Source organism: Apteryx mantelli, chromosome 4 (assembly GCF_036417845.1).
Source record: "Apteryx mantelli isolate bAptMan1 chromosome 4, bAptMan1.hap1, whole genome shotgun sequence".
Lineage (NCBI taxonomy): Eukaryota > Metazoa > Chordata > Aves > Apterygiformes > Apterygidae > Apteryx > Apteryx mantelli.
The window spans coordinates 19,200,649-19,222,526 of NC_089981.1; the positions used below are offsets into that span (position 1 = coordinate 19,200,649).

At 57.9% G+C, this 21,878-nt stretch overlaps 3 protein-coding genes across 5 annotated transcripts; all 3 read left to right on the forward strand.

Annotated features, from left to right (window-relative positions):
- The first annotated feature begins 858 nt into the window (after positions 1 to 858).
- Positions 859 to 11,934, forward strand: LOC106487939 (aldehyde dehydrogenase family 3 member B1-like). Its single transcript, XM_013946749.2, has 10 exons — positions 859 to 995; positions 1,243 to 1,399; positions 6,460 to 6,570; positions 6,746 to 6,866; positions 7,052 to 7,137; positions 7,429 to 7,510; positions 7,858 to 8,244; positions 8,511 to 8,677; positions 9,325 to 9,428; positions 11,748 to 11,934. Exons 1-10 carry the CDS (start codon positions 859 to 861, stop codon positions 11,932 to 11,934), a joined length of 1,539 nt encoding a protein of 512 aa, XP_013802203.2.
- Positions 11,935 to 13,251: 1,317 nt separating this feature from the next.
- Positions 13,252 to 18,273, forward strand: LOC106487925 (aldehyde dehydrogenase family 3 member B1-like). Its single transcript, XM_067295476.1, has 10 exons — positions 13,252 to 13,498; positions 14,352 to 14,514; positions 15,380 to 15,490; positions 15,576 to 15,696; positions 15,879 to 15,964; positions 16,167 to 16,248; positions 16,536 to 16,922; positions 17,466 to 17,632; positions 17,826 to 17,925; positions 18,051 to 18,273. The coding sequence occupies exons 1-10, from the start codon at positions 13,434 to 13,436 to the stop codon at positions 18,242 to 18,244; spliced, it is 1,476 nt and encodes a 491-aa protein (XP_067151577.1). The 5' UTR covers positions 13,252 to 13,433; the 3' UTR covers positions 18,245 to 18,273.
- A 311-nt stretch (positions 18,274 to 18,584) lies between these two features.
- NDUFS8 (NADH:ubiquinone oxidoreductase core subunit S8) lies at positions 18,585 to 21,651 on the forward strand. Of its 3 annotated transcripts, none has more exons than XM_067295478.1 (7): positions 18,585 to 18,635; positions 19,673 to 19,720; positions 19,808 to 19,870; positions 20,012 to 20,101; positions 20,668 to 20,840; positions 21,069 to 21,197; positions 21,404 to 21,651. In XM_067295478.1, the coding sequence occupies exons 2-7, from the start codon at positions 19,681 to 19,683 to the stop codon at positions 21,533 to 21,535; spliced, it is 627 nt and encodes a 208-aa protein (XP_067151579.1). In that variant the 5' UTR covers positions 18,585 to 18,635; positions 19,673 to 19,680; the 3' UTR covers positions 21,536 to 21,651. The 3 variants fall into 3 exon arrangements, with proteins under 3 accessions (XP_067151579.1, XP_067151578.1, XP_067151580.1); XM_067295477.1 differs by having other exon boundaries at positions 18,616 to 18,635; positions 19,630 to 19,720; XM_067295479.1 differs by lacking the exon at positions 18,585 to 18,635 and adding an exon at positions 18,666 to 18,684.
- The last annotated feature ends 227 nt before the right edge of the window (positions 21,652 to 21,878 follow it).

Below are 21,878 nucleotides of genomic sequence, written 5' to 3' on the forward strand. Positions count from 1 at the left end.
ACAGGGCACCCTGCCGTGACACCCTGTGGCCACCCAAGCACCCTGTGATGAGTCCTGGCAAGACTGGGTAGGGTTGCCCCACAGCCTGAAGAGCCAGGGTGCCCTGAGCTACAGCAGTGCCTGCTCTTCTTGCCCACGTGCAGGCCCCCAGGTAGGGCACTGTGGGGCTGAGGGAGCATCTCTGACCCTTGTCAGCAGGAATGTCCCAAGGTGGGGGATGTCTCCAGCCCTGAGCAGGGCTGGCTGAAGGCCTCTCCCCCACCTGGGGTCCCTCGAGGAAGGGCGTGCGGGGCACAGAGAGGCACCGAGGGAGCCGATGTGAGGCTCACAGCACCCCCCCACCAAGCCCGGTTGCTGGTGCATGTTTCGCATGGTTTGGGCTGGGGCAGAGCCGGCGCTGACTCAGCGCTGGGGGAAGGAGCGCTGGGGAAGAGGCTCCAAGGGGAGCAGGAAGCTGGCGGTGCCACAGCCTCCCTGCAGCCCGCCCTCAGCCCGTAGCACCTGGGGGAAGTCTAGCTGCCCGCAGTCATGCTCTGCAGGGACGCATTTCTCTGTGCGTCCTGACCCAGACCAGCTGGAGGCAGGCATCGGGCTGCAGCGTCCTGTGGCAGCCCCGGTGCAGTCTTGCGTCGGCCTCCGAGCTGCATTCTCCTGCGGCACCGAGCGCTAAGTCCTGCAGCGGGAGCAGGCAAAGTGCCCAGCCACCACTGAGCCCCCCCCCAGCTCGGCCGGGTGGGAGCTGCAGTTTCTGGGCAGCAGCCCCTGGCCTGTGGACAGCCCCAGCGTCACCTGCCCCATGCCTCCCCCAGGGCCACCTCGTGCTCCATGGAGGTCGGCAGCTCCTCCTCGCATCTTGGCATGCAGCAGCCCCTAGAGCTGCCTGGGCAACAACCCCCGGGCTATAGCAAGAGCAGCCCTGCAGGCAGCGGTGCTGGCAAATCATCCAGGGCTGACAGAGGCAGCGGGAAGGGGAGCATGGACTGCAGTGCCACGAGGTGAGAGCAAAGGGCAGGGACAGAAGGGACTTGAGGCACAGGGGACCCAGGGGACTCCTGCTCCTGGCAGCTGGGGAGGACCCAGGTGTCAGGACTCCCTGCCTTCTCTCAAGGGCCCCTGGGCTCCAGTTTGATCCTGGGGCAGGGGCTGGGGAGACATGGAGCTCCTCTCCCTCGTCACCCAGAGTGCCAGGGGCTGGGCCAGGGCGTGGGGCCAGGGCTCCCTCTGATGCCCACGTCCCCACAGTGGGAACCCCTACGTGGAGCTGGTGAGCTGCCTGCAGGCAGCCTGGCTCTTGGGGAAGACGCGGCCCATGGAGTACCGCGTGGCCCAGCTAGAGGCCCTGGGCCACTTCCTGGACGAGAAGAACATCCTGGACGCCTTGGCCTCCGACATGCGCAAGGTGAGAGGCTGGGTAGAGGCACGGGTGGGCATGGGTGTCCCCTCACCAGGGCCCCCCCCATTGTTGGGGTCTTGCATCCTGCTGGGTGCAGGTGCTGGGCATGGCAGGGGAGAAAGCTTTTGGGTCTGCATCCCCCCCTTTGTCAGGGTTCTGCATCCTGCCAGGTGCAGGCACAGGGTGCTGGGCACAGGGGACCCCATCAGGTTCCAGCCTGCACGACTGGGTCCCAGCCTGCGCAGCTCTCCTTGAGCTCCAGTGGGCCATGTCCTGCTGCTGCTGAGGTTCCCCTGCCAATTCAATATTCCCTCCCTGGCCTTGGTGCTGTGTGTGTCCTGTGAGTGGATCTCTGCCCTAGCCTTGGTGCCGGTGGGTGTGAGCAGAGCTGGATGGAGGCAGTAAAGAGGAGATGAGACTGGCCTGTGTGCTGCGTGGAGCATGTCCCAGCCCACCTCACCAAAAGCTCATCCCTGTCTCCAGTGAGAGCAGCCCACCCATCAGTGCTACACGAGCCCGGCTGGCTTGACACAGCTGCCTCACTTGGAGATCAGACCCTCCCTGCTCTCATCCCCAGACCTTTTGCCATCCCTCACCAAAGAGTCGCAGGATGGACCTGACACCAGGGCTCCCCTCAGCTCCAGCCAGCCCCAGCAGCTTGGGACATGAGGGCTGGGGCAAGCATCCAGACACATTGGCCTTCCCCCCATTCTCAAACCCATTAGCCTCAGTTCACCTCTTCTCCGGCCAGGTGAATCTCTGAGGAGCACAAACTCTTGCCACCCTCTTCATGTGCTCCCCATCTTGGGTTTTATGCTGAATGTTGTCCCTTCTCTATTCTTCATGGTTACACAGGGCTGCAGGTCTCCTAGCCTGGCTCTGCCCAGTATTGACCATGCCTACTGGCTTTGCACTGCCTCCCTGCCTCTTTGCTCCCCTCATCATGTTTATGTCAGGGTCACTAATGAAAGAGTCAGATCAGACCCATCCCATGCATCTTTGTGAGTCCTCAAAAAGCTCAAGTCCCCCAAGCCCAATAGTTTCCCCTTTTGAAACAACTTGTTTTACCACAGTTAGGTCCTTATGCATCATATGGGGCTTGTAACAATCTTTTGTTCTCCATCTTAGTTCATAATTTCCCTTTTGACAAGCTCTCAGTCCTTTATCAAAGTCTGGATAGAAAAGATCTGGATTGTTTAGCTGTTTTTTTAAGCAGCCAGCTATAGTGTCAAAAAGAGAACCAGACTAATGCTTGGTGACATTCAGGAAACATGTGCTACATTTTCCTCCATTTTCCATTTGCTTCCATGATCTTAGTGCTTTTAGTTTCCAAATGTGGGCTGTAGTCTGACACATACTTTTGTTGGGAATCCTCAGACACTGAACTTGGGAGACATTGCCCATGCATAGTGCTGCTGGCTTTGAGCTGGTCCCAGACAGACACTCCCTCCTTGGAGGGCAATGAAAATGGGGAGTTGACACCTTCCCTTCCTGCCTCTTCAGAAAATTTTGAAAATATATTTGGATCAGGTCTGGTCTTGTGTTGTACTTTCAGATTGCATGGTACTGAACCAGGGTGTGACTAAAGATCAATGCTCTTTTTATGCCAGTCCAACCCTCCACATGAGATAAGCTATGGTCAACAACTACTTTCACCCAAGAGAAAATGATAAATTTGAGACAGAGAAACTCCATTGATAAGCCCAAGAAAGAACAATGCCATTGGAGGTTAAAATTTGGGACATAATATAAATCTTTACAACGGTGTAATCTGAAAGAAGAAGAGCACAAATGAGCATTGCATGAACATTGCTTTGGCTGACCATTAAACAGCACTGTGGGTGCCTGAAATTGGTGAACTACAAAGGTGAAGAGACAGTGCGAGCGAGTGATGTCTGTGTTTGTGTTTGCAAGACATCCCACTTAAAGAAGATATAATAAATCCTAACTGATATCAGTCATGTTGAAAAGGACATTGTGTAACTGTGTGAGAACCATGGCATTTCAGTGAAACTCATTAAAGCATCTGTGTATGATTTGCCACTAGCAAAGTGGCTGGCTGTCAGCCTGGGGAGAGCACTGCTGTGTCGTCCTGCGTGGTAACTGATGTGCATGTTCTGCACGAGTCTTCAGGGCAGCGCATGTGTGATTTAAATAAGGGTGCACATGCGCATGGGAATACTCTTAGCCAACCTCTAAGGGATACCTGGCTCCTCCTTTCCCTGAGGAGCCACTAATATCAGGCATGAGAAAAGCCAGGAGCTAAAAATTGCTGAAGGGGTCTCCACCCCTTGGCAAGAAAACATCTCTGAAACCCTTTTTGGTAAACCAAATAAGAATGCTTTGAAACAGGGCCTTTTAATGACCTAAACCACAACAGGATGAAGCTACTTAAAACAATTTTCTAGAGACTGGCCTCTGTGAAGAACCATATTGCTGAGAACTTGATGCTGCTATGTGATACCACTTTGCCAAGAGCTTCTGCAATTCCAGCTCTGTTTTGAAGTGAACAACACCTTTTTATTACAACTATTAACTATTTCAAGGCAGTACAGTCACTTTTTTTTTTTTTTTTGTGGTAATTGCAGGACGTGGTTTTCTCTGCATCTGCCCATACCAAGTCCAGGTTGGCAGCATCTCGCTCAGGGTTATGGCCCAAGCCACTGGCAATAGTTGCATCTTAGCAAAGTTCCCCCTGCTTATATATGAATGTAAGGATGATGTATTGAGTGAGATTAAAGGTCTGTCTAGCCCAGTGCTTGCAGAAGGATGCGTAGAAACAGGGCAAATATGTATGATACTTTCAGATATTCTCCCAGCCTCTCACAGTTTGTGTCTTGGAAACTTTTTGAGCTAGACATGGTTTCTATATATTTAGTACCGAGAGCCTAGGTCATGGATTCCTCTTCCATGACCTTATCCAGTCTTTCCCTGAACCCATGTAAACTTTTACCACCTGCAGTGCCCTGAGGCAAGTATTATTAAGACACAGCTTAACTACACATTCTGGGAAGAAGTACCTCTTTTTGCTTGCTTTAAGCATGCTAGCTTCATTTGCTAATCACTAGCTTTTCTGTGGGAAAATCCAGTGTACAATGAACTGCTACCTCTTCTCTGCAGACCACGAGGGATTTTTCCGAAATGTTTCCAGCAGTACTGTCTTCTTTCCATGGTGAGAAGCGCATGCACACTCAAGGCTAAATGTCATGATTTTAAGGCTAGCATTGTGATACCCCACTGATGAGAACCTCCCGTAGCATCCCAATCCCCACGAAATGGAAGATGAGACACATGAATGCCTACTGCTGCTTGCTTACCAAGAAAGGGATTTGTGCTATCTTATGAGGAAATCAGATGAGCCTGATGAGGGTGTTCTAGCTGTTGTTCATCCCTTTTCTTATAGAGGACAGGTAGGATATTTACTGCAATATTCTTCTGGGGTCTGGAGGGTTTCTGGGTTCCTGCATCTTCCTTCTTCCACTTCTTTAAATGATGTGCCAGGCATGGCCTTTTCTGGCCTTCTAGACTCTCTCCTACCCTTCCTTTTTGCAGATAAGAGTGAATGGCTTTGAGCCTGCTTCAGCTGGTTTGATGCATCCCTTGGATGAAACCCATCAGGTCTAGCTGATCTGAAGACATTTAGCTTGTCTAAATAGTCACTGACCTGTTCTTCTCTTCAGCAGGCTGATATTTATTGATAGTGCCAGCTATGCTTGATCAGCCAGCTGCAGTTCCTTTTTTCAATGAACACTGAAGCTGAAAAACACATTCAATGCCGTGGTTTACTCATGTCATGTTTCCTCTCTCTTTTGAGTAGCAGATCAGCCCTTTTCTTAGTCTTACTTTTCCCAACATCATGCAGAGCCATTCCTTGCTCCCCTCTGCACCCTTTCCCAGATATATTTCCTTTGTATACCTCCAAAACTCTACTTTTGTCCCAGTGCGGTCATGCTCTGTTTTTTCTCCTCTTTCTCTGCCCAGCCTGGCTCCCCTCCTGGTAACCTTTCCCTGCGGACTGAGCTTAGATGAGGGAGCAACAGCCCAGCCTGTCTCTCTGTGCTTTCCCTTCCCAGGTTGCTCTGCACTTTAGCTATGGTCCTGCCAAGGACCTGCCATCTCCCCTCAACTCTTCCCACTTCCCTTCCCACTCCCTTTCCACATGATTTACCTAGCCCCCCTTTTGAACATGGTAACAATATCATCTGGAAGCCCATTACCTCTGTTTTGCTGTTCTTGCTTTCTAGGTTCAGTGGTTGGATCTCCTCCTTTGCTTTCTCAACTCACTCTATCAAAAAATTGCACAAACATGTTCCAAAACCTAGATGCTCTCTATTCTGCCATATTTCTTTCTCAGTCTTGAACTCTGGGTAGCTGAAATCCCTCATGACCAAATGGCTATACCTTTAATCTGCTATTTCCTCACTGGACCCTGTCCACCTCACCTTCCAATGTGCACCTGGGGAAGAGGAAACATGATTGTGTCTTAAAGGATAAGTATTGTGGGGTTCCCTTTCGATTTAGAGCTAAGAAACTACTAGCAGAGCTGTGCCTCAGAGCTGGCAATATTCCCATGCCAGTGACACCTATGATAGGGAATTCAAAGTCAGGTGACTTGAGGAATACTGTGGGGAGTTGTCCCTGATGCTCTTCTGTGTTTTTATTTATCTGACTAAAACCTTTGATAGTCTTAACTGAGCTGGTCTCTGGCAGTTCCTGAAAAACTAGGCAAACCCTGCCACAGGCAGGTTATTGCAGAGAGCACCAGGAGAACTGGGTTAGGACTGGCCCAGCAATATTGCTACAGCATTGCAGAGCTCACCAACCCCACATGCCGCAGACAAACAGTGAGGTTCAGCCCCACATCCCTGCATCTGGCAGCACCATGCAGCTCAGGGCTGAGAGCAGCGTGCATGTTAACCATGGTGCGGACCAGGATGTGAGGGGCTCGGGTCACTGAATCATGGGTAAACTGGGGGGAATCATGGGAAAATGCAGGGTAACTGCAAGAATTGCCTCTGCGCTCCATCTCACGTGGAGGTGACGTGTATGGTGGTCTGTGTCCCCAGCCACCCTTTGAAGCAGAGTTCTGTGAGATCCTCTTGTGCAAGAATGAGGTCAATGACACCCTTAACAAACTGGGCACTTGGATGAAGGATGAGCATGTGGAGAAGAACGTGGTAAGGGGAAAGAGGAGGAAGAGAAGGGGGGAGGAAGAGAAAGGATACACACTTGCAAGGCTGAGTTGTGTGGGATGGAGGGGTTGTGTGCAGCAAGAACAATGTATGGAGACAGCTGTGCTGTTCTGGACCTGTCCTGAAAAGAGCATTCCTGATGCTGTGGGCTTTCTCGCAGGTGACGCAGCTGGACTCAGCCTTCATCTGCAAGGACCTATATGGGGTGGTGCTGATCCTCACACCCTGGAATTGCCCTGTCCACATCGTCCTCATGTCCCTCATCGGGGCCATTGCTGCTGGTGAGTCTGAGCTGTGCCAGAGCCAAACCCTTCCTCTGGTCTGGAGGGTCCAGCCCATGGGGGTGGCAGTGCTGGGCACCGGGGAGGGGGTCTGGCTGGGTGCCTCATCTCCAGTCTGGGGCTGGAGTGCCAGCAACACTGACTGTGTGTGTCACTGCTCTGATGTCCTGCCCGTTTCCCCCCAGGTAACTGTGTCATTGTCAAACCCTCGGAGACAACCAAGAACACTGAGAGACTCGTGGCTGAAGCGTTGCCCTGCTACCTGGACAATGTAAAAAGTGCTCCCTATCCTTGTCCCTTGTCCCTGTCCCTGTCCCATGGCCGGGGCGTTCTCAAGCCCTGCACATAGAGCTGTGCCTTGTGCACATTAGGCACTGTGCCTGCCTTGCATGCCCCAACACCATAGCTGGCCCCTCTTCCCAGGCGCTGCCCGTGCCCACTTCCTCCACTCTCAGCCAGCGTCCCATGCCCAGCAGCCCTGGATGCTCTTTGTGGGGATGGGGGCAGAGTGGGCCAGGCAGGTGCTCACAGAAGGGTTGGGACCCTTCCTCTTACGTTGCAGGACTGCTTTGCCGTGGTGACCGCTGGTGTGGAGGAGACCACCAAACTGCTGGAGAACAAGTTTGACTACATCTTCTTCACCGGTACGTCCCAAGGGCCAGAGCTGAGCCCTGCCTGACTGCTGGTTTCTTGTGCAAATTGGGAGAGGATTCCCACCAGACAGCTCGCTGCAACTTACCCTGCCCATCAAAGAGGGAGGGTAGCAGCCTGCCTGCAAGCACAAGGCCCCCTTCCCGGCCCTCCCAGAGGCGAGAGCTGCTTGTGAGGGCTGTGCTGGGGATCTGGTGTCAGGATCCAGTGGAGGATCTGGGGCGTATGTTTTTGAGGAACTGGTGGGATTTGATGTGTCTCCCGCTGGGCCTGGCTGCCCCGAAGCCTGGGGCCTAGGGCTGTGGGATCCCTGCTGTGACATGTCTCTCCCTGCCCTCAGGCAGCCCCTCCGTGGGCAGGATCATTATGACCGCTGCTGCCAAGCACCTGACACCGGTGACGCTGGAGCTGGGGGGCAAGAACCCCTGCTACGTGTCTGACAACTGCGAGGTGCAGAATGTGGCCAGACGGGTGGCCTGGGGGCGCTTCTTCAATGCGGGGCAGACCTGCGTGGCACCCGACTACATACTGTGCAGCGTGGAGATGCAGGAGAAGCTGATGCCTGCCCTGCGTGAGGCCATTACCGAGTTTTATGGCTCCAACCCCCAGGAGTCCCCTGACTTTGCCCGCATTGTTGGGGACAAGCAATTCCGTCGTATCCGGACTCTGCTGAGCAGTGGGCGCGTGGCCATTGGAGGGCAGACGGATGAGCAGGAGCGCTATATTGGTGAGGACATCAGAGCTTGAACTTCATATAGGTCTGTTCATTCTTGTGAATGCATGGTGTGGGCCTGGATTTTGGAGAGGAGCTCACAACCAAAGGGAAGGTAATAGATGGAAGATACTTATAGGGAAGGTTTGCATGGAAATCTGGGAGCTTGGTGAGACCTCCTGTCCTAGAGGAAGCACCTGACCAGTCATGGGGAGAGGACCAAGATGACATCTCCCACCTCTGTGCATGGGTGATGAATTCTGGTTTCCTTTTTCTTGCAGCTCCCACGGTGCTGGTGGACGTGCAGCCCTCTGATCCTGTCATGCAAGAGAAGATCTTGGGGCCCATCCTGCCTATTGTCACAGCAGCCAGCGTGGATGAAGCCATTAATTTGATCAATACCCGTGAGCAGCCACTGATTGTATATGTCTTCTCCTCTGATAAGAAGGTGTGGTGTATAGGCTGAAAGAGAGAGCAAGCAAAACAGGGCTGTAGAATTAGTTCCTATCTGGCTGATAACCCCGGCCATGCTCTGAACTTGTGCTTAGCACCAGCTGTTCCTCCTTCTCTAGATAGAATTAATAAGGACTGGCATGACTGCATAACCACTCACAGTTGGGAATTCCCACATGGCTGTGAGTGCTGAGCAAGCCTCCAAAGACATGGGCTGTGCAGGAGTAGGGTTCGTTGCTCTTGGATCAAGGAAGAGCCTGAATTGAACTCCAGATACCTTTAACTGAGTTCTAGGTCTTATCAGTAGGATCACAGTGAACTCGGACTGACTTCAGCCTGTGATCAGTCCTTCACCTGGGACTGAAACAGGACAGTGCCTGCTGGCTGAGAGCAGGATGCTCTCAGAGGCTGTGGTCTGGGCACACAGGGGCTGGTGGTGGAGTTGCCTGATGTCTGGCAAGCACTGCCCATGGTGTGAGGGCTTTACTGGCCTCAGGACCCTTGGCAGATGTGTTCAGCCATGTTGGTGCCCCCATGGATTTTGGTTAGAGCAGACAGTCTGGGTTGTGGGGGAAGAACTGCAGCTTGAGGTGCAGGGACAGGGTCTGAGTCTCATGTCCGCTTTCTCTGCTTCCCTTCCAGGTGATGAACCAGGTGCTGGAGTGGACAAGCAGAGGTGGCTTTTGTGGAAATGACACCCTGATGCACATGACATTGACCTCGCTGCCCTTTGGTGGGATTGATAGGTCCAAATACCCCAGCCCTGCCTGCCCTTGGCCAACTGTGAGCCAGATGTGAGCCCCAACAACAATGTGTCTCAGTCATGCAGGCCATGGTGAGACATGGTCTCCAGGGGATGGGACACCCATGCCTGGGTGTCTCTACTACTCAAAATATCTTGGGATCAGCAACAAACTTTGTCATTTGCAGCTTTGCCCTTTTCCCAAGTCTCTTTCAGGGACCTCCTCAGTGGCCTCTCTCCACAATGAAAACTGATCATTATTTCCTGGTCATAGTCAGCAGCTGGCTGTATCATAACCACAGCTGGGCAGGAATCCAGGGCAGAACTCACCTGCCCCCCCTGCAGACATGTACATGGTAGAGAGCCATCTGTGTCCAACCTAGCTGTGTGGGATTACTCTTTAGTGAAAGGAGAGAAACAGCACTTCTGGACTGTGATATTTCTGACCCATTCCGGATGTCTCCTTAGGTTAAAAAAAAATCTTGACAAGAAGTGCTTATCTCTTTCCTTGGAGAGGAGGGAGTGTAGATGATGGAAACACACACATTTAGTCAGATGAGCTTCACTATCAAGGGAAAATGCAATAGGCTGGGATAGTTCCTATATTCCACGCTGCACTTCAGCTGAATGATAACCACCCAGTGACCTTGCTCCACATTGTGGTTGCTGAGATGAGAGATATTGAAAATAATTCACCTACTTGACCAGGATTTGCATGTTATCAGGAAGACAGATCAGTTCAAACTGACTCACAGAATTTTACCACATCAGTTATCAGCACACAGCTGGATTTCCTTATTTTCATCTCTCTAGCCTGCCTGGCTTGCTTCCAGCCAGCCAGCTTTCACTTCCTAACAGCAATTTCACCTTTCCTTGGAAATGGGTGTGAATCCTGCCAGGGTGCTGTACAATGCTGCGTCAATCTTACTGGAGCCACCTTGATGTTTCCGTGTCTCCACTCTTGGAGTCTCACTGTCTTTGGGGCTGATACTGCCCTGGAGGGACTCCCAGACCATTGGGACAGCACCAGGAGCCTGAGCCACACCAGCTTGTTCCCCTTCCTCGAACAGCGAGCTGTCCTTCACTCCGGGCTGACACAGAGCTCACACAGGCCAGGTAATGCAAAGGGAGGGCTGTTGTCAGTGTGTAACGGATCTGAAGCTGGTGCTGGAAGCACGGATGTGTCTTTCTGTCATCTCCGTATTATGGAAGCTGGAGGGCTCAGCTCAGCTGATGTGAGCATCTCACTGCTGCTTCCCGCTCCTATACTGCATCTGTCAGTGACTCCCTTCCAGGTCATTTGTTATCAGGCAAGGTTTCGCGATCAATAAGGTACTTATGTTTTCAAAGTTACTATAAAAAGAGAAAAGAGAACAGAAACTTGAGAGCGGATGTTGGAAGCAGCTACAAAATAGAAGTTTAAGACAAGGAAACAAGACCAGTTTTATTTAGCAAGCGTTTTAGGTGCTTAAGCACCTCTGGCTATGGTGATGGGGACCCCAGCATCCCTGGGGGCATCCTCTAAACCACACTTCTCAGTTTCAAGTTGGTAAAAACACCGCTTCCTCCTTGGGGGATGAGGAAGGGAGGACAGCGACAGGAGCTCTCACCGCCTGTTCTCTGCCACACCATGCTGCAAGTGCTGCCTTTCCTGGTCCCTCCTGCTTGCCAGCGCTCTGCTGTCTGCAGCCACCGGGAAAGAGGGAGCACTTCCGTCCCTCTCCCCAAACCTGCACGATCATGTGCCAGGCTTCACCCTTTGGCTGGTTTCCCCGGCTTAGAAATTCTTGAAGATACATTCCCTTATGTTGTAAAGCTAATGTTTTGTGAAGCTATTACTGTATAAATACTTTTTATTGGCCTCATTTAACATAGTGAGCTTCGCATCGAGACTAAAGACGCTACAGGAAATGGTGAAATTCAGAATGGCTAGAAGGTTCCTGGGGCACCTTTTCTCTTACCAGTCATGTGCTGGCCATTTGCCAGGCTCTACTTCCTGAAGATATACCTAAAGCTCTGCGAGCAGCTTTGACTGCCCAGCCAAACCACCTCCAGCTTCTGTATTGCTCCTCTTTAGACCTCTCTCCAGGGAAGGCCCAGCCTTCATGCCAACAGGGGTGTTAGAAAGCAGCTGGGTGAATTGATAAACTTATGCCATCCATAAACCCTACAGAAATTGCCTTGGTCTCCAACGCTGGCCCTGGTGCCAGCGCCTTTTCCATGCTCTATTTAGCAGAGCACAGCAGGTTGGTTTGGGGGGTCGTCCTTAGCAGGTGTTGCCAAACCCATCAGTTCCCCCTGTGCTGTGTGTTGCAGGGGACAGCAGCTTGGGAAAATACCACAGCAAGTCCACCTTCGACACCTTCACTCACCACCGCAGCTGCCTGCACCGCAGCATGGCCCTGGAGACCACCAACGCCCTGTGCTACCCACCTTACACCCAGCAGAAGTTGGGCCTTGTCTGCTTTGCCTCTGAGGTCAAGCGGCAGGGCACGTGCACCCTGCTCTGAGGGGCGTGGGCTGCCCCACGCGCAGGCTGGAGGGAGCCCCGCTGCTGCCCTGGGGCAGGGGGGCCTCTGCCGCGTTTCCAGGGGGGGGGGTGTCAACCCTCGCTTTCCTTGCTGCAAAACCCAACGGTGCCACCATAACCTTGTCCCTCTCCACGGCCTCCTCCCTCCCCAGCTCCACCAGTTGGGGAGTGGGGCAGAGCTGCCGTGCAATGTGCCGGAAGGGAATGGCAGGGGGCAGGCAGGAAGGGGGTGGGGCCAGCAGGAAGGGGCAGGGCCAGCAGGAAGGGGTGGGGCCAGCAGGAAGGGGGCAGGGCCAGCAGGAAGGGGGTGGGGCCTGCACTGGGAGAACATGGGGCGGGGCAGACCTGTGGGGTGGGGGCGGGGCCAGTAGGGACAGGGCGGGGCCCAGGGCGGGTAGGGATAGGCATCCCTGTGCCCCACAGGCCCCCCCCTCCACCCACATGCCCCCTGCACCCGCTGTGCCCCTGTGCCTGACATGCCTCACTGTGCCCTACATATGTCCTTAGCTCCATATGCCCTGTGCTCCACGTGCCTCCCATGCCCCACAGCACCCCTGTGCCCCACACACCTCCTGTGCCCCACATGCCCCCCTGTGCCCCACATATGTCCTGACCTCCACACGCCCCCTGTGCCCAACACGCCTCCCCGTACCCTACATGCATCCCGCACCCCACATGCCTCTCGGTGCCCCCCACACCTCCCTGTGCCTCGAACCCACCTGTGCCCCACATGCTTCCTGTGCCCCACACGCCCCTGTTCCCACACACCTGTCTGAGCCCCACATGCCCCTGTGCCCCACACACCCCTGTGCCCCACATGACTCCTAGGCCCCACACCGACCTGTGCCCCACATACCCTGTGTGCCCCATGACTCCCTGTGCCCCCAACCCCCCCCCACTCCCCACACACACCCTGTGCCCCCCACACCCTCCTGTGCCCCACACACCTCCCTGTGCCCCCCAGCAGCACCCTGCCCCACTCCTCCCCGTCCCGTGCCCAGCCTTCCGGGGTTCTCCCGGCACCCCGCCCTGGCCCCACGGCCCCGCACCCCGCGCACTGCGGAGGAGGCGAGGGGAGAGGGGGGGAGGAATGCTCCGCCGTGCCTGGAGGCATGCGGCACAGGCTGCCGCTCCTTGGCAGCCGGCAGCCCGCCAGGCCCTCGCGTGGGCCGGCCCGGCGCTGGCAGCCTCCGGCGGTGTCGGTGTCAGGACGGGTCGCGGCTCCCCGCACCGGTCCCTCGGCTCTGCTGGGCACTTGGCTCCCAGCCCCTGGCCCTGCCCCTGAGGGTGTTTCAGCCCTCTACGTGTTGAGGGTTTTCTCCCGAATTGAGCTGAGACTACCCTTGGCGCAACCGTTTCTTCCGGCCCGCAGTTCGCCCTCTCCTATCTTGCCCAACCCTGCTCTGGGCGGACTTGCAGCTCGGCAAGTCCCTCCAAAGCCGAGGCCGAGGTGAGGGAGCTCGGGGCTGGGGGGAGCCCATGGACACCTCGGACCGTGCGAGTCCGGCCTCGGGATCGGCAGGGAACTCAGAGGAGGGGGCCAGGTAAGGGGCGAGCCCCGAAGCGGGGACGAGGTCTGCCAGCCGCAGCCCTTCCAGGCTTGCCGTCCTCCCTCACAGTCCCTCTCCGCTCTCTGCCTTTTTTCCCCCCCGCTCTGCCTTTTTTTTTTTTTTCCCATTTGGCTCCGGCAAGGCTCGTTTCTGGGCTCCTCCCCCCCCCCACCCCGGCCGCTCTTGGTCTTCTTTCTCCCAGCCCGCTCACTCCATCTCGCCACCTTGTCGTGGGAAACCCTGCTCCGGCGCCTCTGGGTGTCCTCCAAAGGCTTGGGGTCCCCCCCAGGGTCGTCTGCACAGGTGGTTTGGGGTGCTGAGCTGGTCGGGCAAACCCCGGGGCGAGGGTTGGCGTTAAATGAAGGCAGAGCTTTCACCTGCCTCACAAAAGCAGCAAAACCAATAAATTGCACCCTCCACTGGTTCTTGAGAAGAAAATCCGTATGCTGCATGCGTCGTGCCCAGCATGGCGCACTGGAGAGCGGAGGAATGTGATGGGCTGGCTCCTTCCTCGGTCCTCACCCGCCCAGGTTGCAGTCCAGCCCATGCCACTGCTCCCTGCTCCCTGCCATGCCACCCCCTTCGCTGCCACTGCTGGGCTGGCACTGCAACCCACGGCCGCTTGCCAGCTGGGGGAGAGGGAAATGAGGCAGCTTTGCACATCCGTGGGTCAGGCTGGGCTCTCTGCGCAGACGGAGCGGTGAGGGCAGCTTGGCAGCGCCATCCAGATGATGCCCCCAGATTTAACCCCACAGTCAGGTCTGAGCCCCCTCCTCTGGCTCCACACGAGTGACATCTCCTTACCCCGGATGGGACCCCAGGACCCATCTCCTTGCACCCCTCACAGGATGAACCCCTACGCGGGGCTGGTGAGCCGCCTGCGGGCAGCCTGGCTCTCGGGGAAGACGCGGCCCATGGAGTACCGCGTGGCCCAGCTGGAGGCCCTGGGCCGCTTCCTGGACGAGAAGAACCAGGACATCCTGGATGTCTTGGCCTCTGACATGCGCAAGGTGAGACCACAACCCTGCAGGCCACCGCCTTCCTCTGGACTCCTGCCCACAGGCCCCGACTTGGTGGGGATCCCACCGGGCAACCTCGTACCCAAAGGTGCTGGGTAGCTGTGCCCTGGCAGTGAAGGACCTGGCTCACCCTCCCACCTCCCAGAGCACGTCTGGGCACGTCCTTGCAGAGGAGACTTGGAAACCTCACCAACCTCCCACCCCTCTCCTCACCGCCTATTTGCACAGCAGAACAAAAGTGTTTTTTCTAACCTTTTTGGATTTGCAGCCTCCCAGCCATTTCCTGGTGAGACTTATCTACTGGTGGCCTTTGCTTTTTGCTGTTAGCTTTTGGAGGAAGCCCTTGGATACCCAGGGTGTGGGAGGGGAAAATGAACGGCAGCTCCCTCTTGGCTGCACAGAAAGGGAATAAATCAGCCCTGGGAAAGCCTTTGCTGAGAACAATTTGGGGCCTCTGATGCCATCGCCCCCTCTGGAGCCAAGTCTGCACTGTCTGGCCATCCAGAGCAGCTGAAGCTCTTGAGTTACCAAACATGTATCTACAAGCAAGAACTTCTGCCATGCCTTGGCAATCTGATGGCACAGGGTGGCGCATGGCCAGGCGGGCATGCCAGCACACCACAATGTGGGTGTCCTGCTGGAGTGGTGGCTGTGTCCTGCTGAGTCCCATTCTCACCACTGAGAGGGCATGCGGTGCTGCCAGGGGTGTCCTGCCCCACCAGAGCTGGTAGCACCCTGCTTAAGGCTGCCTAGCGGGCTCTGTGCTGGCGGCTGGGGGGACAGCCATCTCCATGGGGGGGCTGTGGGGCTGTACCTGTGGCAGGGGGCACTGTGCTGACCTCCTTTGTGTCCCCAGCCCCCCTTTGAAGTGGAGATCTCCGAGATCTCCATTTGCAGGAGTGAGCTCAACCATGCACTGAACAACCTGGGCACCTGGATGAAGGATGAACATGTGGAGAAGAACTGGGTAAGAGCCAGCGGCCAGGCAGGTCTGAGCCAGGGAGGCACAGGAGGGGAGCTGGGGCTTCCTCACCCCATGTTTCCCTCCCCAGGTGACACAGCTGGACTCAGCCTTCATCCGCAAGGACCCCTACGGGGTGGTGCTCATCATTGGGCCCTGGAATTACCCCATCAACCTCCTCCTGGTGCCCCTAATTGGGGCCATTGCTGCCGGTGAGTCTGGGCTGCATTTCCCCCATGCTGGGGGTGGCCCGGTGCCAGGACCTCAGTGTGGGGGGTAGTCTGGTGTCCTTCCTGGGGCAGGCAGGGGATGAGGGTGGTGGTTCTGTACCGGGGGCAAGTCCTCTGCTCCCCAAGGGTATGGTTCTTATTGGGAGGGAGCCCCTGTCCTGCAGGTAACTGCGTCATCATGAAACCATCCGAGATCAGCAAGGCTGCGGAGAAGTTAGTGGCTGAGATGCTGCCCAACTACTTGGACAAGGTATGAAATATCTCTGTCCTGGCCCCCTTCCTCTCCGTTGGCTGTAGTGGGATTGTTCTCAGGCACCTGCCCCTCTCATGGCTGCTGTGAGTTGAGCCCCACACCCCTACCCCTCAATGCTCAGCCCGTGTCTCCCTCCCCATGTGCTCACTCTGCTCCTGCCCAGCTCAGGCCTTACACTCCCCTGCCGTTTGGGTTGCAGGACTGCTTTGCTGTGGTGACAGCTGGTGTGGAGGAGACCAACAAACTGCTGGAGAACAAATTCGACTACATCTTCTTCACTGGTACGTCTCAGGGGCCTGGGTCCCCTGCTCCCGCCCCATCCCTGCCCTTGCTCTTCAAGATGGGGATGTGACTGCGGTGGCCAGCTCATCCCCAGAACCCCAGCAAGCCAGGCAGCGATCTGGGCTTTCCAGTCTCAGACCCTGGCTGCACTCAGATGGGGTGAGAGCTGAGAGGGACAAGCTATGCCAGCTTTCTCCAGCCCTCAGAGGGAGACCCAGTGTAGGGCACAGCCCCCAGGTGCCTGAGCCATGGGTCTGGGTGCTCATGCTGCTCTCCCTGCCCTCAGGCAGCCCCTCCGTGGGCAGGATCATTATGACCGCTGCTGCCAAGCACCTGACACCGGTGACGCTGGAGCTGGGGGGCAAGAACCCCTGCTACGTGTCTGACAACTGCGAGGTGCAGAATGTGGCCAGACGGGTGGCCTGGGGGCGCTTCTTCAATGCGGGGCAGACCTGTGTGGCACCTGACTACGTACTGTGCAGCGCGGAGATGCGGGAGAAGCTGCTGCCTGCCCTGCGTGAGGCCATTACCGAGTTTTATGGCCCCAACCCCCAGGAGTCCCCTGACTTTGCCCGCATTGTTGGGGACAAGCAATTCCAGCGTGTGCAGGCTCTGCTGAGCAGTGGGCGCGTGGCCATTGGAGGGCAGACGGATGAGAAGGAGCGCTACATCGGTGAGGGCACAGGACTGCATCACTGGGCCATGGGGCAGGAGTGTTGGTGGGAGTTACAGGGGTCCCACCCCCCCAGTGGGTGCTTTCCCACCAAGTGTGGCACATCACAGGCAGCACACGCCGCATTTGGTATTTGCGCTCCGGTTGCGTGATGCCCTGCTATGACAGCTCAGCTCTTGCCCCAGTTCTCCTCCCCTCTTCTGGGTTGTCTCACCCGTGGACACCAAGCCAGCTTTGCCTTGAGGTCGCATCCGTGTTGTCACTTGTTGCCGCAGATCTCAGCTTGAGTCATGACTTGCCCCATCCCCAACCGCTAAAGGCCTTTTTGCTGGCTGCTCTCAGCCTCTCTCTGTGCAGCTTTGGAGGAGCGGTTGAGCTGATCTCTCCCACATGCTTGAGCCTCCACTACTGCCTGGGGCAGCTGATCCTGCTGGGGACCTGGTGGTCACTGCCGCATGCAGCAAAGCTGTTTGGGGCCTGCGCGCCGCTGAGCGTGGCCCAGCTGACTGTACCTGCTCTTCCTGACCTGTCCCCTCTCTGCAGCTCCCACGGTGCTGGTGGATGTGCGGCCAGAGGACCCCGCCATGCAGGAGGAGATCTTTGGGCCAATCCTGCCCATTCTCACTGTGGCCAACGTGGATGAAGCCATTGCCTTTATCAACACCCGGGAGCGGCCGCTGGCCCTCTATGCCTTCTCCTCTTGCAAGAAGGTAAGGGTAGGAGCCGAGCTGGGCCAAGAGGCCCAAAGCTGCCCCGACAGCAGAGGCAGTGGCCTCTCCTGGCCTTGTCCCTGGTTGGTGGGAGGGATGCGGAGGGGGGCAGGTCCCCAGTGTGCCAGGCAGTGTGCCGGGCAGCGGGGAGGGCAGGCGGCTGCCCTGTGCTCATCCCCGTCCCCCCCACCAGGTGCTGAGGCGGGTGCTGGAGCAGACCAGCAGCGGCGGCTTCTGCGCCAACGACACCGTGATGCAGATGACGCTCACCTCGCTGCCCTTCGGCGGCATCGGTACGGCCGCCCCAGCCCCCGGCCCCCCTGTCCCGCTGCCGGGGGACGGCGGGCCCCGAGCCCTCCCAGCTCGGCCTCCCCGCTGCCCCGGGAGGCGCCGGAGGCTGAGGAACGGTGCGTTGCAGGGCACAGCGGCCTGGGCCACTACCACGGCCGGTTCACCTTCGAGACCTTCTCGCACCCGCGCTCCGCGCTGCTCCGCGGCGCCGGCCGGGAGTCCCTCAACAACGTGCGCTACCCGCCCTACGCCTCGCGCCGCCTCCCGCTGCTCCGCGTCGCCACCGAGACCAGACGCGCCGCCGCCTGCGTCCTCCTCTGACCCGGCCGCAATAAAGAACCGTCGCCGTCGCCGCCGGCGCCCGTCTCGTCTGCCGCCCCCACCGGGCTCGAACCCGCGACCTCGCCGCCTCTGCGCCGTTCCGCCCCTCCCAACCCCCTCAACCCCGCCCCCAGCCAACCCCGTCGCCGCCTTCCCGCCAGTCGGCTGCCGCCGTCCCCGCTCTCACGCAGCGCAGCCAATGAGAGGCGAGCTGAGCGCTGGCTGGCCCGCCCCCCGCTCCGAGCCGGGGCCCGTGTCCCCGGCACGCCCCGCCCCTCCCGGTCCCGTGACCGCTGCTGCCCCTCTGCGCAGGCGCCGCTGGCGGGCGCGTCTGCGCGCTTCGTCTTGGGGGCGGGCCAGGGGGTCAGGACGCCTGGGTCCTTGGGGGGAGGTAAGGGGGGGCCCGGACGGCTGGATCCCTCGGCGGGGGGAGGAGGGCGGTGAGGACACTTGCGGCCTGGGGGACTGGGGCGGGGGGATCGGGACGCCTGGGTCCCTTGGGCAGCGGGTAGTCGAGACACTTGGGCCCTCGGAGGGGGTGTTAGGGCGCCTGGGTGCCTTAAGGGGTGTGGGGGGAGGGCAGGACGCCTGGGTCCCTTGTGGGGGGGGGAGGGGGCATCATGCCTGGATCCCTTGTGGGAGGTGGGGGGGGCAGGACACCTGTGTCCCTCATGGGAAGTGGGGGGTCAGGATGCCTGGATCCCTTGTGGGAGGTGGGGGGGGGCAGGACACCTGTGTCCCTCGTGGGAAGCAGGGATTCAGGATGCCTGGGTCCCTTGTGGGAGGTGGGGGGGTGTCAGGATGCCTGTGTCCCTCATGGGAAGTGGGGGCTCAGGACACCTGGGTCCCTTGTGGGAGGTGGGGGGGCATCAGGATGCCTGTGTCCCTCATGGGAAGTGGGGGGTCAGGATGCCTGGACCCCTTGTGGGAGGTGGGGGGTGTCAGGATGCCTGTGTCCCTCATGGGAAGTGGGGGGTCAGGACACCTGGGTCCCTTGTGGGAGGTGGGGGGACGTCAACATGCCTGTGTCCCTCATGGGAAGTGGGGGGTCAGGATGCCTGGATCCCTTGTGGGAGGGGGAGGGCACAGGACACCTGGGTCCCTTGTGGGAGGTGGGAGGGAGCAGGATGCCTGTGTCCCTCATGAGAAGTGGGGGTTCAGGATGCCTGGGTCCCTTGTGGGAGAGGGGAGCTCAGGAAATCTGGGTTTCTTCTGGTGGGTGGGTGGGTGCCAGGATACCTTGGTCCCTTATGGGAAGTGGGGAATCCAGGACGCCTGGATCCCATGCCGGTCCGGGGCCTCTGTGGCTGGCTCTGTCCCAGCTGGCACCTGGACCTCAGTGGGTGCCAGCCCTGTGGTGCCAGCTGGGTGCCTGCCTGGGGCAGGGCTGGCAGTGAGTGACGGGACAGGCCGTTGTCCCTGCTGCAGGACTGGACATGGCGGCGCTGTGCTTGCTGTACCGGGCTGCCCGCACAGGTGAGGAGAGGGCCCTGCTGGGCACCAGCTTTCCCCACTCCCCCCGCCCCACCTTGAGTTGTCTCTGACTCCTCCCCGTTCCCCTAGGCACGCTGGCCAGCCTGTGCTACCTGCGCCCGCTCAGCACCACTGCCCCCAGGGAGTCCTACAGTGAGTACCGGAGCCTGGCGTGACCTGCTCCCTCGGGCTGTGCCAGTGGTCCCTTTTTGGCATTGTTGCAGGGGCTGCCTCTGTGCATCTCCTTCCCACCACACTCCACGCAGAGCAGGGACAGTATCTCTCTCCCTGCAGAGTATGTGAATGTCCAGGACCCAGCCATGGACATGAAATCTATCACTGATCGGGCTGCCCAGACCTTGCTATGGACAGAGCTCTTCCGAGGTGAGCCCCACATCCTGCGGTGGGTGGTGGCAGTGCAGTTCCACACCAGCTGGTGTAGAAGACCCCTATGGTAATGTTACACCCCATGTTCCTGTCCAGCACAGGATGTAACTGAGGCAGAAAGGGACCTTTGGGAATCTCCAGTCTGACCTGTTGTTCATAGCAGGTCTCGTTAGATGAGGTGTCCAGTCAAGTCTGAGTATCTCCAAGGATGGAGATTCCTCCTCTCTGGTCCTTGCTGCAGCATGTGACTGCCCTCATGGGGAAGTGTTTCTCCTGATACCTAATGGGAACTTCCCTTGTTGCAACTTGTGCATGTTGCCCTTCATCCTGTCACTGGGCAGCTCTGAGAGAAGGTGGAACCAGGCTTTTCTGTAACTATCCATTAGGAAGCTTGCAAACATCAATACCTGCTCTTCCGCAGACTGAACAAACCCAGCTCTCCCGGCCTCTCCACCTATGTCCCATGCTCCAGCCTCTTGACCACCTTTGTGGCATCTTGTGGGGAGCCCAGTCCTTTGTCCCCGTTGAGCAGGCAGTAAGCTCCTTTCTCCATCCCTCTCCAGGCCTGGCCATGACTCTGAGCTACCTCTTCCGGGAACCGGCCACTATCAACTACCCTTTTGAGAAGGGCCCGCTGAGCCCTCGCTTCCGCGGGGAGCACGCGCTGCGCCGCTACCCATCTGGGGAGGAGAGGTGCATTGCCTGCAAACTCTGTGAGGCTGTCTGTCCGGCCCAGGTGAGCGTCCGTGGGGAGTCCCCCTCCTCCTCTCCCCAGGGCACCCAGCCTGCGTTGGCTCCTTGCTCTCCTCCCTCCGGGTCTGAGGGCTCTGCTGGGCTGCGGAGAGCTGGCTTCTTGGCCAGGCTGGTTCCCCCTTCTCAAGGCTGGCTCAGTGGTGTTCCTGAGAGTGCTGCTCCTCCCTGGGCTGGAGCAGGAGCTGACTGCGTCCCTTCCCCTCCGTGCCAGGCGATCACCATTGAGGCAGAGGCGAGAGCGGATGGCAGCCGCCGAACCACCCGCTACGACATCGACATGACCAAGTGCATTTACTGCGGGTTCTGCCAGGAGGCCTGCCCTGTGGATGCCATCGTGGAGGTGAGTGGGGAGCCCAGCTTGCCACCTCCGCAGACCTTTGCATCAAAAGCGGGAACAGGCAGCAGAGCTGCACGATGGCCGGGCTCTACAAGACCAGGGGCTGGAGCGGGAAGGGGGACCGGGAGGGAAGGGCCAAGCCAGCCCTTCCTGCCAGGGGAGGTCAGGCTGGGCCTGAGGAAGAGCTTCTCCTATCCCGCTTCTGGCAGGGCCCCAACTTTGAGTTCTCAACGGAGACACACGAGGAGCTCCTCTACAACAAGGAGAAGCTGCTCAACAATGGTGACAAGTGGGAGGCTGAGATTGCGGCCAACATCCAGGCTGATTACCTGTACCGGTGACCTCTGGACCCTGCGCAGCCTGGCCGTGCCGTGTCCTCCCTGCTCCCCTAATAAAGGGCCTAGAGGTGCCGCCGCAGCCGTCCGTGCTGGGGGCACTGGCCCCTTCCTAACCCAGACCTTGTGCTTTTCCCTGCGTCTGTTTGTTTGCAGCTTTTGGGTGGGGGGGGGGGATAGGAGCGGGGACTGAACCCCTGCGCAGGTACAGCTGGGGGGAGCCCTGGATGGCCCTTGAGCACCCGCCAGCGCCAGGTTTGCAGTTGCGTCTTGGGGAAGGGCACGGCGGTTCCTGGGCACCGGCGTCCTGTCCTTCCCTCTCCCAGGCGGGAGGGCCTGGGAACGGGGA

Bases quoted from the DNA above. Each gene is read 5' to 3' on its own strand.
- LOC106487925 (XM_067295476.1), top strand. From the start codon at position 13,434: ATGGACACCTCGGACCGTGCGAGTCCGGCCTCGGGATCGGCAGGGAAC. The intron at 13,499-14,351 runs GTAAGGGGCGAG...CACCCCTCACAG, and splicing joins AACTCAGAGGAGGGGGCCAG to GATGAACCCCTACGCGGGGC. The intron at 14,515-15,379 runs GTGAGACCACAA...TTGTGTCCCCAG, and splicing joins TGGCCTCTGACATGCGCAAG to CCCCCCTTTGAAGTGGAGAT.
- LOC106487939 (XM_013946749.2), top strand. From the start codon at position 859: ATGCAGCAGCCCCTAGAGCTGCCTGGGCAACAACCCCCGGGCTATAGC. The intron at 6,867-7,051 runs GTGAGTCTGAGC...GTTTCCCCCCAG, and splicing joins CATCGGGGCCATTGCTGCTG to GTAACTGTGTCATTGTCAAA. The intron at 7,511-7,857 runs GTACGTCCCAAG...CCCTGCCCTCAG, and splicing joins TGACTACATCTTCTTCACCG to GCAGCCCCTCCGTGGGCAGG.
- NDUFS8 (XM_067295478.1), top strand. From the start codon at position 19,681: ATGGCGGCGCTGTGCTTGCTGTACCGGGCTGCCCGCACAG. The intron at 19,871-20,011 runs GTGAGTACCGGA...CTCTCCCTGCAG, and splicing joins TGCCCCCAGGGAGTCCTACA to AGTATGTGAATGTCCAGGAC. The intron at 20,841-21,068 runs GTGAGCGTCCGT...CCTCCGTGCCAG, and splicing joins AGGCTGTCTGTCCGGCCCAG to GCGATCACCATTGAGGCAGA.